The sequence below is a fragment of the Trichechus manatus genome, unplaced genomic scaffold, assembly GCF_000243295.1.
Source record: "Trichechus manatus latirostris isolate Lorelei unplaced genomic scaffold, TriManLat1.0 scaffold00005, whole genome shotgun sequence".
In the NCBI taxonomy this organism is placed as follows: Eukaryota; Metazoa; Chordata; class Mammalia; order Sirenia; family Trichechidae; genus Trichechus; species Trichechus manatus.
Window position 1 is genome coordinate 24,693,031 of NW_004443941.1, and position 16,596 is coordinate 24,709,626.

Genomic DNA, 16,596 nt, shown 5'->3' on the forward strand with positions numbered 1-16,596 from the left:
TTTTAATAAATTCACATCTTTGTTTCTAAGGTGTGTTTCTTGTAGACAGCATATTGATGGATCCTGTTTTCTTAACCATTCTGCCACTCTCCGTCTCTTTATGGGTGCATTGAGTGGATTATGGATAATTTTTATATTCTTTTTTATTTAATAACGTTCAATAAACATTGTGCACGTACTCTATGATAAGGAGCCCTGGATGGCGCAAGCGTTAAGTACTTGGCTGCTAACTGAAGGGTCTTTGGTTTGAATCCACTCAGCGGCTCCATAGGAGAAAGACCTGGGGATCTCCACCCCTAAAGATTACAGACTAGAAAACCCTATGGGGCAGTTCTACTCTGTCATATTGGGTGGCTATGAGCCAAAAGGAAACACTGGTCATGCAGTGGTTAAGTGCTACAACTGCAACCCAAAAGGTCTGCAGTTCAAATCCACCAGGCGCTCCTTGGAAACTCTATGGGGCAGTTCTATTCTATCCTATAGGGTCTCTATGAGTCGGAATCGACCCTATGGCAATGGGATTTTTATGAGTCAAAAATCACCTTGACAGCACCTAATATCAACAACAACTCTGTGATAAGGACTATGCTAGGAACCTGTCATACAGTGGTTAATAAGATAGATTTGGTCCATGTCCTCAAAAAATTCACAGCCTGGGATTTGTGCTTTTCTCTTTTTTATACAATTTCCACAATTATCATGTTACTTTTATAATCAGAAAAGAATGCCTATAAGCAGCTTTGTATGCATTATCTCATTTATTTCTCATAACAACTGGATGAGGTAGGTATTACTATCATTTCTCTTTTTCTTATGGGGGAACTGAGTCTTAGTGAAGCTAAGTGGCTTGCCCAAGGTCACATTTGTGGTGAGTGCAGGACCAAGACTCAAACCCAGGTGGATGGACTTCAGAGCGCATACTCATAGTCATAATGCTATATCGCACAGTATGAGCTCAACTTTTTAAGTAATTCAAAAATATTTACTGAGCATCTACTATGTGTTGGGCACTGTTTACCTGCTCAGGCTATAGCAGTGAACAAGACAAATGTTTTATCTGGACAGTTAGGCCATGTATGATTATTGCATTTTTAGTCTACTTTTTTACATCTCCCATATTCTACAAGAAACATATTGTTTTTATAATTTTAAAAGGTTTCTACATTATCGATTTAATATTATATAGATAATTAATAATCTTATCTATTAATCCAAAGGAATAATTAGGCTAAATAGATAGAAGCATGCAACACTGCTGTCCAAAATCATTCAAAATTTTAAGTTGGATTAATTATGATTATCAGCTTTGAATCATTTTAAAAGCATGCTTGAATGAATGATATGTGAATGAATATAAATGAGACAATAGATACCTAAAACATTTAAGTGATTTTTCTAAAACTAATAGTAAATTGCAGAGACAGGATTCAATTTCAAATCTTTATGAGTCACGGATCACTGCTCTTTTCTGGGGCTTTGAACTGGGTCATTTGATTTGAACCCCTGCTGAGAATTTGCATTTCTAACAAGTTCCTTACTGTGAACTTGTATTTCAACCTCAGATATACTGAATCAGAATCTACATTTTAACAAGACCTCCAGGTGATTCTTATGTATAACCTGCTGGGAATTGTTAAAAATGCAAATTCTCAGTTGGTGGGGTGGGGGTAGGGGAACAAACTGGTTCAAAGTCCTGCTCTTTTCATTATGTCACACTTTCTTCATTAAAGAGGTAGGTGTATGACCTTGGGCAAATCATTTAATGTCTGATTCTATGAAGTTATATATTTAAGCTAAGTTTTTAAGTATGAGTAGGACTTTTATAAGTACAGCAATTGCTAAGGACAATAGAGAACTATTATAGGGATAAGAAGGGCATAAAGAAAGCAGCAGAGGCTTGTCCAAGAATGACTGGTTCACCTGTACTTGTAGAGTAAAAAAATGAGATAATATATAAAAAACACTTAATACAGTATCTGACAATAGTAAGCAATTAATGAATACTAACTTTTAGTAAGATAATTGGGGGCTAGAACTCTCTTTTGATACATGAGAAAAATGAGGCCCAAAAAGTCTGTGACATAGCTAAGATTATATGATTTAGTTACATGATCTTAATAATAAATTAATAATAGAGATGAGAATCTATGTCTGCTGACTTCCCAATTCACTGTGAATATGTTGTTGGAGGAATATGGCTGTAATACAGGCTGGGACTCTAATCTTGGACTGTGGGGATCACACTCCACACCAACGAGCTGTTGGAGCAGTTAGTCAACCACCATATCTTTCTGTCAAACCCTGGTTTACTTCAACAATTACTTTGTGTTTATCATGCTTTGTCAACAGGAATAGGTTGTTAATTGTGAACACTTTCTTACTACAGCTCTTCCAACTTCCCACGCTCCAAGATGCTTTAAGGTATAAAATAACCTTTCATCAAGAGTCCTTTTTAAACTGTAATTTATAGAGTGAATATATCTAATGGTAGGCAATATAGAGTCTAAACTTTAATGATCTACCCTCAGAATATGCCCTGAGGAGTTAGTACCTTTGTGAAATTACATAAAACTTTGGCTTGTAAAAAAAAGACTATAGAAGTTGACATTTAAACTAATTTAAATAGATTACATTATAATGATTTCTACTCCCAGTGAATTAAATATTACATATTTCTTTTGTGGTTCTACATGGGTATTAAAAATGAAAACACCAAAAAAAAAAAAGGAAATCATGGCATCATAGTTTGGGTTTGCAAATTTATCAAAAAAGAAATTAAACTATCCATAAATTATAAGACTTTTAAAGAAAGACTCTTGTAAAAAGCTAGTGACTGAGAAGGTGTAAAAGTGAGTATTTTCTTTTTTTTGTACATTCATAATGAGTAGGTACACTTCCACACATGTTTATCTTTGTACATTGCAAATACTTCAAGGTACAAATGGCTGGAGACTGTTTTTCCAAAGAAAGAGCTATCATGCAGGTCACCATATTAACTAATAGATCAAAATTATATAATAACTGAAAATGCTTTATCTGAACTAGCGAAAAGTTAGACTATTTTGGAAGACTGCAGTTTTATCAATTCCAAATTTTAAATATATATATCTATATATATCACTGCAGTAAAGAAAGGAAACAACAAAAAGTGAACATGAAATACAATTTTTCAGGATGTCTAAAGACCCATAGTAGCAGAGAGGGAAGCTCCCACTGAGAAAATTATCTCTTGAAAGACCGCAGGAACAGTTGAGCTTTGGGATAAAACCAGCAGCTACAAAATCCTAGAAAATCTTCCATGAGATTTAGCCGGATTTTCTTCTATTGTTGCAGGGAGGCAGGGTAAAAACCCACTAACAAGAACAACAACTATATATATACATATATGGGCAGATGTGCTTCGAGGCAATTTAAGAGACAATAGATTGACCAGGACCTATACAAACCAACAGGTTAATTATAAACAAAGGAATGGAATAGAGAAATTACGCAAACACAAATATACTGTCAGAAATAGTAGCTTTGGAGTTTCACAGCACTGGAGGCAGAAAAGAGTCAGAAAAGTGGGAAACGATTTGTGAAAAATTTGACTAGGATTCTGAGCAAAGTTCAGGATAAGAAAGAATAAAGTCATTAATAGAAAATAAATGACAGCAACTGATATTATATCTGAAATAATGGAGTCCAAACCAATCAAGTTTAAAGTAGATATATATGCATTGTGTCTATACCCTGCTGGACTTCACTGAAGGCAAGATACATATATCTATTATCTTTTTATCCTGGTGTTTAAACACAATAGCTTAGTCTTACCAAGAAACCAAAACCAAACCTGTTGCCATCGAGTCGACTCCTACTCAAAGCAACCCTATAGTGACCCAATAGGACAGAGCAGAACTGCCTCCATAGGGTTTCCAAGGAGCAGCTGGTGGATTCAAACTGCCGACCTTTGGTTAGCAGTCATAGATAGCACTTAAACACTGTGCCACCAGGGCTCCAGCTTTTACTTATTAGCTGCATAATATACGATTTTGAGGAGGAAAAGATGAAAAGGAGTACACGCACCCTCACTGGATTCTAGATTAGTCAGTGTAAAAACAGTGTTAAGTGATTTATACTCTCCTTCCAGTGCCTCAAGTGAATACACAAAAATATTCAAAGTTTCCCTTTCAAGAAAGCTTGAAGGCTCCTATGGGAAATAAAACTTGGACTTCATTAGCATCTCATTCTAAGACGTTTAACTGTAGCGACACACTGCCTCCCTGAAATCTGAGGTGACCGAATATCAAGATCATGCTGATGCCTTCCAATATTGTGCCAGAATAAGTGGAACCAGCAAAATTCAGGAAAATAATTTAGTTCTTTATACCTGGAAAGACCAACTCAGCAAACAGATCTTCATCGCAGAAATTTTACATCTTTATGAGAAACCCCGAACTTGTTGCACTGTGGGCCGGGGGGTTGGAGAATGAGTGGGATTAAAAACATAATATACAACTTTCCATGGTATACTAACCAGATGGAACAATTCTAAGGTGAAGTGGGGTTTGCTTTGGGGTTTTTTTGTTTGTTTGTTTGGTTGGTTTTTAATACCAACAGTGCCCCACTGGAAAATGGTAGTATATTAGAAGAATCCCAGGCAAATTTTTAAAACATAAAACAGATGTCTTACTACAACTCTCAAAACGTTGATAGAAAGCCAAAACAAATTAATTATAGGGAGTCAGTTCAGTACAAAACTGTCTGGACTGGGAGAATCAGAGGATCAGATATGGACGCTAAATAGATGTATGTTGTTATTGCTGTTAGGTGCCATTGAGTCGGTTCCAAGGCAAATCATTCATTCCCATTGCCGTGGAGTCGATTCCGGCCCATAAGCAACCGTGTAAGACAGAGTACAGCTGCTTCATAGTTTCCAAGGAGCAGAGTCAAGCTGCCACCCTTTCAGTTAGCAGCCGAGCTCTTAACTACTGAGTCACCAGGACTCCAATCATTCATTACTAAATATTAATTGAGCAATAACCATGTGAAAGACAATTATATAATTTTTAAAAAAAATCAAAATTCATTGATTCTACAAATATTAATTGAAAACTCACTACAGGCCAAGCACAATGCTAATTTAATTAACCATTAACCACAGTCAATTTCGACTCACAGCGACCCTATAGGACAGGGTAGAAGTGCCCCATAGGGTTTCCACAGAGCGCCTGGGCGGATTTGAACTGCCAGTCTTTTGGTTAGCAGCCGTAGCTCTTAACCACTACATCACCGGGATAATGAGAATTCAGTAATAAATAAAACAAAGTCCCTGACATTGTGGTTCTTACATTCTAGTAGGGGGAGACTCTCGGATGATAAACAAGTTAGATGGTAAGAAGTGCTATGATAAAAGAAATAGCGGGTGTGGGGAAAGGGCATATTATAATATTTAAAAATTACAAAAGTCATATATTTGTTGTTTTTATAATAAACTTTCAAACAATTGTTGTTAGTTGCTGTTGAGTCAATTTTGACTCATGGCAACCCCATGTGTGCAGAGTAGAACTGCTCCATAGGGTTTTTAAATCTTATGGAAGCAGATCGCCAGGCCTGTCTTCAGAGATGCCTCTGGGTAGGTTTGAACCGCCAACCTTTCAGCTAGTAATTGAATGCTTAACCACTTGCACCACCCAGGGACTTCTTTCAAACAATACAGAGCAGTATATAGTAAAAAAAAAAAAAAGCCCCTCCCTGTCTTCAACCCTATTTCCAGAGGCAACCACAGTTAACAGTTTGGGAATACATATACATGCAACATATGTAGATAACATATTATTTATATATACTTATATATGTATGCTAGATTCTATATTAACTATCTATGTTAATTCCCCCAATTATACTTCCACTTAAAATACTTACATTTATTTTTCAAAATAAGATTATATATTTTTATCATAAGCAGGATGACTCAAAACAGAAAAATCAGAAAATAACCAAAACACACGTAAACTACACTTATAATACACTCAAACATAGCACCTTTTATTATCCTCATTTTCTCCAGAGAAATCTAGATCCTAAAATGATAAGTACAGTAACATGTTCTAGTTTATACAGCTACTAAATGGTGATTTCTCAATTCAGACTCAGAATTCCTCCATCTCCAAGCCCCATACTTAAAAAAGAAATATGATTATTATGAAAATTGTAGCCTACAGAAAAGCAAAACAAGAAAACTTAAATTACTTTTATTAATACAATTTATTTTTACAAAACTGAAATTATTCTGTGCATGCATATTGTTTTGAAGTCTACCTTTCTTGGTTAACTATATATCATGAACACTTTTCTGACACTAAAAATTATTCTACAATGTGGTTTTTAATGGCCATAATATATTTAATCAATTGATATAACATATTTAACCAATCCCTTTCTGTTTGATTTCCAAGCAATTTCCAACTTTTTGATATTACAAATAAGATCCTATAAATATTTTTATATATAAATCTTTATGTATACCTTTGATTATTTCCTAGGATAAATTCCAGGAAGTAGGATTGCTGGGCCAAAGTATACAAACAACTTAATAATTTTAAAACATACTGCAAAATTTCCCTTTAAATATGTTATGTTATTTTATATTCCCATCAGTGGGTATAAGCACCAACTTCCTTGCACTACTGACAAAAATAGCATATTATTTAATATGTACTTCTTCATTAATGATAGACATTTCTTCCTTCTTCATTGGCTATATGTACTTTTTGCTTTTCTAAACTTATGTTTCTGTTCTTTGCCTAATTTTTATTGGGTTAAGTCCAGGCTTTGCCCATTATTAGAGAGACTCTACAGTCTTGGATTTTGGGGACTAGTTAGATTAGGAAAAAAAACTGGGAGGAGGAAGGGACAAACTATTTTTTTCTGTCAACATGAGATTTAAAAAAATTTTACTTTCAGTATCCTTCTATTAAAAAAAAAGAGGGGGACATTAAATTTATTGTCTATTATTGTTGTAAAAATATAGATAGCACATTTGCCAATTCAACATTTTTCACATGTACAATTCAGTGAGATCAATTACATCAATCATGTTGTGCAACCATCATCACCTATGTCCTCTGCTACATTTTCCATCCTCATTAACAAAAACTCAATGTTTTCTAAACAATAATCCTTCCCATTCCCTCTCCCTCTTACCAGGGGTGACGGCACGTTTTAACAAAAAAAAAATAGAAAAGACATATTTACAAAATAAAAGATGGTTCTTCCCCAAAAGAGTGGTTGGCAACAGTTGTTATTTTTCTTAGATTGGAGAAAATTTCATCCAAGTCCAGACTGACCAGTCCTTGAAGCAGGATGTGGGAACCACTTCACTGCAATTCTAAGTCTTAGTCTCATTTGAAAAACAAGGTGGAAGATTGATGACCTAAAAAAATTTCTCCTACCTCTGAATTTCAAGTCATTTCTTTCATATGTAGTCTAAACTTAATCATTTATTTGAGAGTTGTATATGTATCCATTTGTCCTTGGCTTTGGAATAGATTTTTTACTTGCTTTTTTTCTTTTTAAAGGTGTACTTACCTGATCTTACAGAAATTAGTTTCAAAGACTTAACTTTGTAATAATTAAAAAATGACAATTTCCAACCTTACTCCATTGCTCACGAACTCACATCTCCCCATTCCACAGGAAAAATACCTTTGGCGATAGACCCCTTAAGAAGATCTCAGCATCTGAATTTGGGATTCTTGGGTATCTACTTTTTGTGAAGAATATTTCTTTTTCTGAGTTGTTGCTTCTTTCTGCAGACCAAAGAAGAAAAATACGTGCTGACACAAAGTGGGGATTGCAACCAACGTCACAAAACAATTTGTGTATAAGTTTTTGAATGAGAAACTAATTTGTGCTGTAAACTTTCACCTAAAGCACAATAAAAATAAAAAAAAAAAAAAAAGAAGAAAAGTGAAAATTTGGCCCTTATTGAAGTAATGAGTGAAGAAACAAAGACGTCTTAGAGGGAGTTGACTGGCCGCTTAAGGATGGTCACCATGTTCCAGAATCTAGTCCCCAGCTTTGCAGAAACAAAATTTCAATTTTGTCAGTATACACAGATCATATCAAATATTTAGAAACCTATACGGGTTAATCAAACTACTACTGCTACTGTTACTGCTACTGCGGCCAATATTAACTGAATACTAACTACGTGCTAGTAGTTACGCAAGTTCAAGTTGAAGCTGAAGAAAATTAAAAGAAGTCCACGAGAGCCAAAGTACAACCCTGAGTATATCCCACCTGAATTCAGAGACCACCTCAAGAACAGATTTGACACATTGAACACTAATGACCAAAGACCAGATGAGTTGTGGAAGGAAATCATACATGAAGAAAGGTCATTTAAAAGACAAGAAAGAAAATACCAAAATGGATGTCAGAAGAGACTCTGAAACTTGCTAAAGCGAACAGAAGAAATGATGAAGTAAAAGAGCTGAACAGAAGATTTCAAAGGGCAGCTCGAGAAGACAAAGTAAAGTATTATAATGAAATGTACAAAGACCTGGAGTTAGAAAACCAGAAGGGAAGAACACACTCGTCATTTCTCAAGCTGAAACAACTTAAGAAAAAACTCAAGCCTCAAGTTGCAATAGTGAAGGACTCTATGGGCAAAATACTGAATGACACAGGAAGCATCAAAAGAAGAAGGAAGGAATACACAGGGTCACTGTACCAAAAACAATTGGTTGACGTTCAATCATTTCAGGAGATAGCATATGATCAAGAGCCGATGGTACTGAAGGAAGAAGTCCAAGCTGCACCGAAGACATTGGCAAAAAACAAGGCTCCAGGAATTGATGCAATACCAACTGAGATGTTTCAACAAACAGATGCAGCACTGGAAGTGCTCGATTGTCTATGTCAAAAAATTTGGAAGACAGCTACCTGGCCAACCAACTGGAAGAGATCCGTATTTATGCCTATTCCAAAGAAAGGTGATCCAACAGAATGTGGAAATTATTGAACAATATCATTAATATCACATACAAGTAAAATTTTGCTGAAGATCATTCAAAAGCAGTTGCAGCAGTACATCGACAGGGAACTTCCAGAAATTCAAGCCAGATTCAGAAGAGGACGTGGAACAAAGGACATCATTGCTGATGTCAGATGGATCCTGGCGGAAAGCAGAGAATACCTGAAAGGTGTTTACCTGTGTTTTATTCACTATGCAAAGGCATTTGACTGTGTGGATCATAACAAATTATGGATAACATTGTGAAGAATGGGAATTCCAGAACACTTAATTGTACTCATGAGGAACCTGTACGTAGATCAAGAGGCAGTCATTCATACAGAACAAGGGGATACTGCATGGTTTAAAGTCAGGAAAGGACTGCGTCAGGGTTGTATCCTTTCACCATACTTTTTCAATCTGTATGCTGAGCAAATAATCGGAGAAAATGGAATATATGAAGAAGAATGGGGCATCAGGATTGGAGGAAGACTCATTAACAACCTGTGTTATGCAGATGACACAACCTTGCTTGCTGAAAGTGAAGAGGACCTGAAGCACTTACCGATGAAGATTAAAGACTACAGCCTTCAGAATATATTACACCTGTCATAGATTGAATTGTGTCCCCCAAAAATAGTGTATCAATTTGGCTAGGCCATGATTCCCAGCATTGTATTATTGTCCACCACTTTGTCATCTGATGTGATTTTACTGTGCTGTAAATCCTGTCACTATGATGTTAATGAGATGGATTAGCAGCAGTTATGTGGATGAGATCTACACAATTAGATTGTGTCTTAAGCCAATCTCTTTTGAGATATAAAAGAGAGAACTGAGCAGAGAGACAGGGGGACCTCATACTAGCAAGCAGCACTGGGAGCAGAGGGTGTCCTTTGGACCCAGGTTCCCTGTGCCTGAGAAGCTCCTAGACCAGGGAAAGATTGATGACAAGGACCTTCCTCCAGAGCTGGCAGAGAAAAACGCTTCCTCTGGAGCTGATGCCCTAAATTTGGACTTCTAGCCTACTAGATTGTGAGAGAATAAACTTCTGTTTGTTGAAACCATCCATTTGTGGTATTTCTGTTACAGCAGCACTAGATAACCAAGACAACACCTCAACATAAGGAAAACAAAAATCCTCATAACTGGACCAAAAAGCAACATCATGATAAATGGAGAAAAGATCGAAGTTGTAAAAGATTTCATTTTACTTGGATTCACAATCAACTCCCATGGAAGTGGCAGTCAAGAAATCAAACGACGCATTGCCTTGGGCAAATCTGCTGCAAAATCTCTCTTTAAAGATCTCTTTAAAGTCACCTGACTCAAGCCATGGTATTTTCAATCACCTCATATGCATGGGATAGCTGGGCAGTGAATAAGCAAGACCAAAGAACTATGGTGTTGGTGAAGAATATTGAATTTACTATGGACTGCCAAAAGAACAAATAAAACTGTCTTGGAAGAAGTACAGCCAGAATGCTCTTTGGAAGCGAGGATGGCCAAGACTTTGTTTGATATACTTTGGACATGTTTTCAGGAGGGATCAGTTCCTGGAAAAGGACATAATGCTTGGTAAAGTAGAGGGTCAACGAAAAAGAGGTAGACCCTCAACAAGATGGACTGACACAGTGGTTCCAAAGATGGGCTCAAGCATAACAACAATCATGAGGATGGCGCAGGACCTGGCAGTGTTTCGTTCTGTTGTACATAGGGTGGCTGTGAGTCAGAACCGACTCTACAGCACCTAACAACAGCAACTATGTGCTAGACGCTGGGCGATGTTATTTACATGGTTTGCCTCATCTAATCCTAACTCTCTTTAATAGATACTGTCTTAGTTATCTAGTGCTGCTAGAACAGAAATACCATAAGTGGATGGCTTTAACAAAGAGAAATTTATTTCCTCACAGTAAAGTAGGCTAAAAGTCCAAATTCAGGGCATCAGCCAGGGGAAGGCTTTCTCTGTTGGCTCTGGAAGAAGGTCATTCTCATCAATATTCCCCTAGACTAGGAGTTTCTCCGAGTAGGAACCTCGGGTCCAAAGGACGTGCTCTACTCCCGGTACTGCTTTCTTGGTGGTATGTGGTCCCCAACTCTCTGCTTGCTTCCCTTTGCTTTTATCTCTTGTGAGGTAAAAGGTGAGGCAGGCAACACCCCAGGGAAACTCCCTTTATATTGGATCAGGGATGTGACCTAAGCAATGGTGTTACTTCCCACCCCAATCCTTTTCAACATAATTCAATCTTGCCTCACTAACCACAGGAAGAGATTAGGATTTACAACATATAGGAAAATTATATCAATCACAATATGGAGGACAACCACACAATACGGGGAATCATGGCCTAACCAAGGTGACACATACTTTTCGGGGGCACAATTCAATCCATGACAGACAACATTATTAAAACCCATTTTATAAATGAGGAAGTATTAGGATGATCAAAGGTTGTTGTTGTTAGGTGGCTTCAAGTTGGTTTCAATTCATAGTGACCCCATGTGACAGAGGAGAATTGCCCCACAGGGTTTCTAGGCTGTGATCTTTACTGGAGCAGATAAGTTTTCTCCTGGGAAGCCCCTGGGTGGGTCAGAACCACCAACATTTCAGTTAGCAGCCAAACACTTAGCCATTGCACCAATGGGCTCCTTTGGTCAAGGGCTGTTGTTGTGTGCTGTCGATTCAAATCTCATAGCACCCTATATGAGAGAGTAGAACTATCCCATTAGGTTTCCTAGGTAATAATCTTTATGGGAGCAGAGAGCTGGGAGCAGATCACCAGGTCTTTTCTCCCCTGAAGAGGGCTGATGGGTTAAAACTGCTCACGTTTGGTTACTCAGCCGAGCTCGTAACCATTGTGCCACCAGGACTCCTTCCTGGTCAAGGGTTGGCAGCTATTAAGTACAGCTAATTTCCTGGGTTACAAAAGTCTGACTTACATACAACCTGTAGTTATAACCAACCCCCGTAAACCCTATTATATTAAAAATTCAAGTAACATACAATGGTTCATAATACCAAACGGGCACTACTTTGAAACACGCATCAAAACATCATTATTATTACTGTATTATGTTAAAGATGTTTTAGTGTATCTGTGTTTCTTTAATGTTTTTAATGCATAGAAGGTACACTATATACTATATACTAAGACAAACATTTGACTAACTGATCTTAGATACCAACAGTACCTGTTCTGACTTACATACAAATTCGACTTAAAGACAGATTTAGAAACAGAACTCGTTCGTCATCCAAGGACTGCCTGTAGTGAAGCCAAGCTTCAAACCCAACTGGCACACTCCGCAAGCTTATGCTCTTAATTATTATACTGCATCACCTCTTCTAAGAAAAGGATTTATGAACTAAAATCATTTTATTAATTTACAGTAGAAGATATTCATTTCCAGGGCATAGAATATCAGCATCAAAAAATCAAACAAGGAGAAGTCAATGGTCCTGAGCATGTTTCTCAAAGCATGGCCCAGTGCTGGTCAGTAATGCAGGCTCTTTAGGTCAACCCAGTTCTAACAAATCAGCATCTTTGGAGATGGAACTTTGAAATCTGCACTGTTAATAGTATCCCAAGCAATCCTTATGCACACTGGTCTTAAGAGGTATTTCACCTATCACTTGGAAAAGCCCAAAGAATTAGTCCTATTTTACTGAAGTACGTCTCTTTAGTGATCGAAATATTCCTACCTACAAGATTCTCTTCTTAGCTAGGCTAGCTCCTTAGTTTAGACATCTAGCTGACCAAGTCCCTTTCATTAATATTCTTTCTTTAGAGAGGGAACAACACAATTGATTAGCTTAGGGTGTGCTGGTGCTACAGTTTCACACTTTTTAACACAATCAGTCATTCCTCATAAAGCCTTAGTCTTCCTAGATTGTTTTATACTCCTAAACCACCCATTTAGATAATATTTATAACCGTCAGACAGGCCTATAATTATTTCCTCCATCATATTTTTCCTGTTCCTAGTTTCACTCTTTGGAGTTGGTTAAAACACTGTGGTTTTTTAACGGTTCCTCTCCCCATCCTTCCTACTTCACTACTGACTGTAGTTCAGTACTTAGCTAATGAGAAGTTAATGTCTGTATAAAATATGAAGGAATTATAAATATCCCTTGAAGAACTTATCCTTCCCAGAATTTCCTAACAGCATTCTAGAGTGAATAAGAGATCAGGAAATGTTGAAAACGAAAAGAAAGCTATAGTTGAACACAGCTGTTTGGCTTGACCTAGAAAACACACATACACAGTACATACGTAAACATATTAAAAGACAAATATTTGTTACTACAGACTATATTAAAAATAAATACATGTGCAAAAGGTTTAAATTTGCTCTTCTTGTTTTATAGTTTTCACATTCAAGCTAAAACAGTGACAATGACTTAAAAGTGAAACTAAAATGCACAGGGAAGTAAGATTAAAAAGTGAAATTTTTATTTAAATGCTTCTCTGGTAATACAGAATCTAGGCAATGCAGATAAATTTTGAAAACTGCTGTAAAATGATTAAGAATTACCTCTCTTCTTAAACTAATAATATTGTCAATATATAACAGTAACATTTTAAGAATTACTCAATAGGTCATAAAGGAAATATGAGAATATTTGTTGAATTGAATTAGTTTATACATTCAAACTGAATCTGGAAATGTGATCTTAATTCAACAGAGAATCTCAGAGGCAGAAATTTATGTGAGTGTAGAACAATAAAATCTCCCTGATTTGGATCGACATTTAGTGAAAAGCCTTGGTTACACGTTCTTAGAGAGTGTTCAGTGTAACAGTGTACAGAAATATTGTACAGAACTATTTTTTTCATGGTAACTAGGTTAGCAAAGTCTGGCCTAGAATAAATAGCACGCAATTAGCTCACCAAAGTACCTGCCTCCAAGAGAAATATATATGCTGGTCAGGGTTTATCCCTTTTTCTTTAATGTGTGTGAAAGTAGTTTGTTATAAATTGGAAAGCAGTTTTTTATAATTGTTTATCATTTGCTTAGAGATCCTTCAGTACAATAATAGACTTTGTATTCAGAGCCAAAAAATATTTATTGAGACCCATTAGGAGCTACTATCTTCCAATAAGTTATCTTATGCTTAATCCAACAGAAATTTTCATAAATTCTTAATAAAAGAAAGTCAAAATAATGAAGCTTTATAAAGTTGATATTCTATCTTCCAGGAAGTATAAAGATCTTATTAACACAGTTTAATCCTTTTGAGAAGAACCCTGCTAAGTAGACGAAAACAAAATCAATTAGACTAAGGGAGAATACAACACGCTCTATATAACTTCTATTCTCCTGCTAGAGATTTTCTTGACTGCTGTTTCTTCTTTTGATAGTTTTGATATGCATATAAATTTGTAACATTACCTGGAGAGTATCCATCCTTTATTCACCTAAGCCTCCTTTCTTCTGTACTCTGTACCCCACATCTATACACACCAAGTGCAGTTACAGCAGGTGAAAAAGATAAAAACACAAATACCTAAGGATTTCCTCTTTTATGTGGAACATTTCTAACCTTTGAGTATTCCAAGTATTTATGGTGTAATGTTCAACTGTGCTCCGTGGCTGGTAAAAAGAACTTGAATCTGTATTTGTAGAGTTGGTGTCTGGAAAATACATTATATAAAATCAAAACCGGATTTTAAGCAATGCTAATGTAAATAAAAGTTATTTGTTTACTTGATATATATTGAGTGGCAAGGCTGCTATCTCCACTGCATGGATTCAAAGATGACTAAGAAAGTCACAGTCCTCAAGGATGTCACGATTCATATATTAGTGGAAGAGATAAGTTACTATAATAAAAAAACAAAAAATCTTATTGCCATCAAGTGGATTCTGACTCATAGTCACCCTATAGACCTGGGTAGAACTGCCCCAAAGGGTTCCCAGGAGCAGCTGGTGGATTCGAACTGCCGACCTTTTGGTTAGCAGCTGAGCTCTTAACCATTGGGCCACCAGGGCTCCGCGTGGTACTATAATACAAAGCAGGAAGCACTAGAAGGGAGGCACAAACAGATTACTTTGTGCTTAAAATGCAAATAATTTCAAAATTACCACTGGTAAAAATGCTTTAAGGATTTAGGGTTTTGTCACAATTTCAATATAGTCATAAAAAAAAACTCTATTCCTTTGTCCCTCAGACTCCAAAAACTCGGACCCTGTTGTTGACAAATTGGTGACTGGCTCCGAAGGGGCTGGAGGGTCAATGCAAGGCAGGCAGTATTACACCAGACTCCAGCGGTATAATCCCTTCTGAGGTCGACAGTGCGGGAGACCACTACGGAGAATGGGGAGGTTCCTGGAGTTCTCACCCTGGCCAAACTCCCGATTACCTCTGATGAGCCCCGAGGGTCACTGAGTAGCTAACCAGGCCAGATCCCGCAGTAGAAAACGGCGACGGCCGCAACATCAGCGATTAAATTTTACAGACTTTCATTACGACGGCCTAATAGTGCACCTGTAGTAAAATTCCCAGAGCTGAGAGTTCTTAGATTGGGGAGAAAGGAAGGGGAAGGGGTAAAGGAAAGAAAATAGGAAAGATACCGGAAAAGGGGGAGGGGAAGGGGCGGGACACCACCAGGAGGCCTAGAGTTTACAAGACAGATGGTGGCGTTCCCATGGAAACGTATCCCTCCGCCTTGATTAGTTTTTTAGCCTTTTCAGTTTCCTCCGCGCCGATTCTCCGCTGTTTCCGCTCAGCGCCTTTGTGCCGCGCAGAACGTCGAGATGACGCATGCGCAAAGCCAAGCCGCCGCATATATAAGTCCGAACTCGGGCTCTTCCTCGTAGCGCCGCTTAGGACAGTTGATCGGCGAGGTTGTGTGGTAGTTTTTGTACTACTCGAGACCTGGGCACTGCGAGCTGAAAGAGCTAAGCACGCGGGCCAGTCGTCATGTCGCGTTACGGGCGGTACGGAGGAGGTAAGATACTGGGGCCTGGTGAGGGTCAGTGCTGTGGGTGCACTGAGGATTGTGAGGCCGTAGGGTTAGTGCGGCAGTTGGGAGACGGTTATTCCGCGTGCGTAATGGCGGCTTCGGCGCACGCCATACGAAGCCGGAGGCAGCAAGGCGGGGGGGGGGGGTGGCTATTGAAGGAGGACGGAGGTGGGCGGGTGTATGCCCCTGGTTCCTTTTTAATTCCTGGACATTTTTGTAGCCCGAGGCCGGGCCCTTGATCAGAATTTTCCCGTTGCCCTTTTTGGGGCCGCCGGCTCCCTTCCCCCGCCCTCGGCGGCGGCTGCCATTTTGCGCACATTGACGACCATGGTGGCGCATTTTCTTAGCGCTTTCCCGCCACTTTAGCGGGCACGTTTGGTCGCAGTCGTACAAACAAGGTCGAATTTTAGACGGAACAAAATAGTGGCAACTGCGAGGTGTACATTCTCGTCAAACAACCGTCCGAGTTGCTGAGTAGGAGTAGAGAAATAATCATTATGTCTGGCGCCTGGTTTCTCTTTCTCTTTTAGTTCTTTCGAGCGCAGTTTATGGCTCTGGGGCGGGGAGCTGGAGCCTTGGGCAAGCCTGCGCTTGGGGCGGTTGCCGCGGAGGACCAGAGCCGGCGCA

General features: G+C 38.1%; 2 protein-coding genes across 11 annotated transcripts in view; one reads left to right on the forward strand and one right to left on the reverse strand.

Moving 5' to 3' along the window:
• LOC101358277 (tetratricopeptide repeat protein 39B-like) overlaps positions 1–15,565 on the reverse strand; it is a 24,061-nt gene extending 8,496 nt beyond the window's left edge. For 2 of the 7 annotated variants that reach the window (XM_012556505.2, XM_023735763.1), the window contains exons 1-2: positions 14,547–15,119; positions 7,687–7,790 (exon numbers count right to left, since the gene is read on the reverse strand). The gene's annotated coding sequence lies outside the window, so the exon portion shown is untranslated. Of the gene's footprint in view, positions 1–7,686; positions 7,791–14,546; positions 15,120–15,345 lie in introns of those variants that run through there. The other 5 variants (XM_023735777.1, XM_023735764.1, XM_023735766.1 and 2 more) reach the window with 5 other exon arrangements.
• A 223-nt stretch (positions 15,566–15,788) lies between these two features.
• Positions 15,789–16,596, forward strand: part of SRSF7 (serine and arginine rich splicing factor 7) — an 8,459-nt gene continuing 7,651 nt past the window's right edge. For 2 of the 4 annotated variants that reach the window (XM_023735797.1, XM_023735813.1), the window contains exon 1: positions 15,789–15,954. In XM_023735797.1, the coding sequence (XP_023591565.1) occupies positions 15,927–15,954 (28 nt within the window). In that variant the 5' untranslated portion in view covers positions 15,789–15,926. The remainder of the gene's footprint in view (positions 15,955–16,596) is intronic. The other 2 variants (XM_004369544.2, XM_004369543.2) reach the window with 2 other exon arrangements.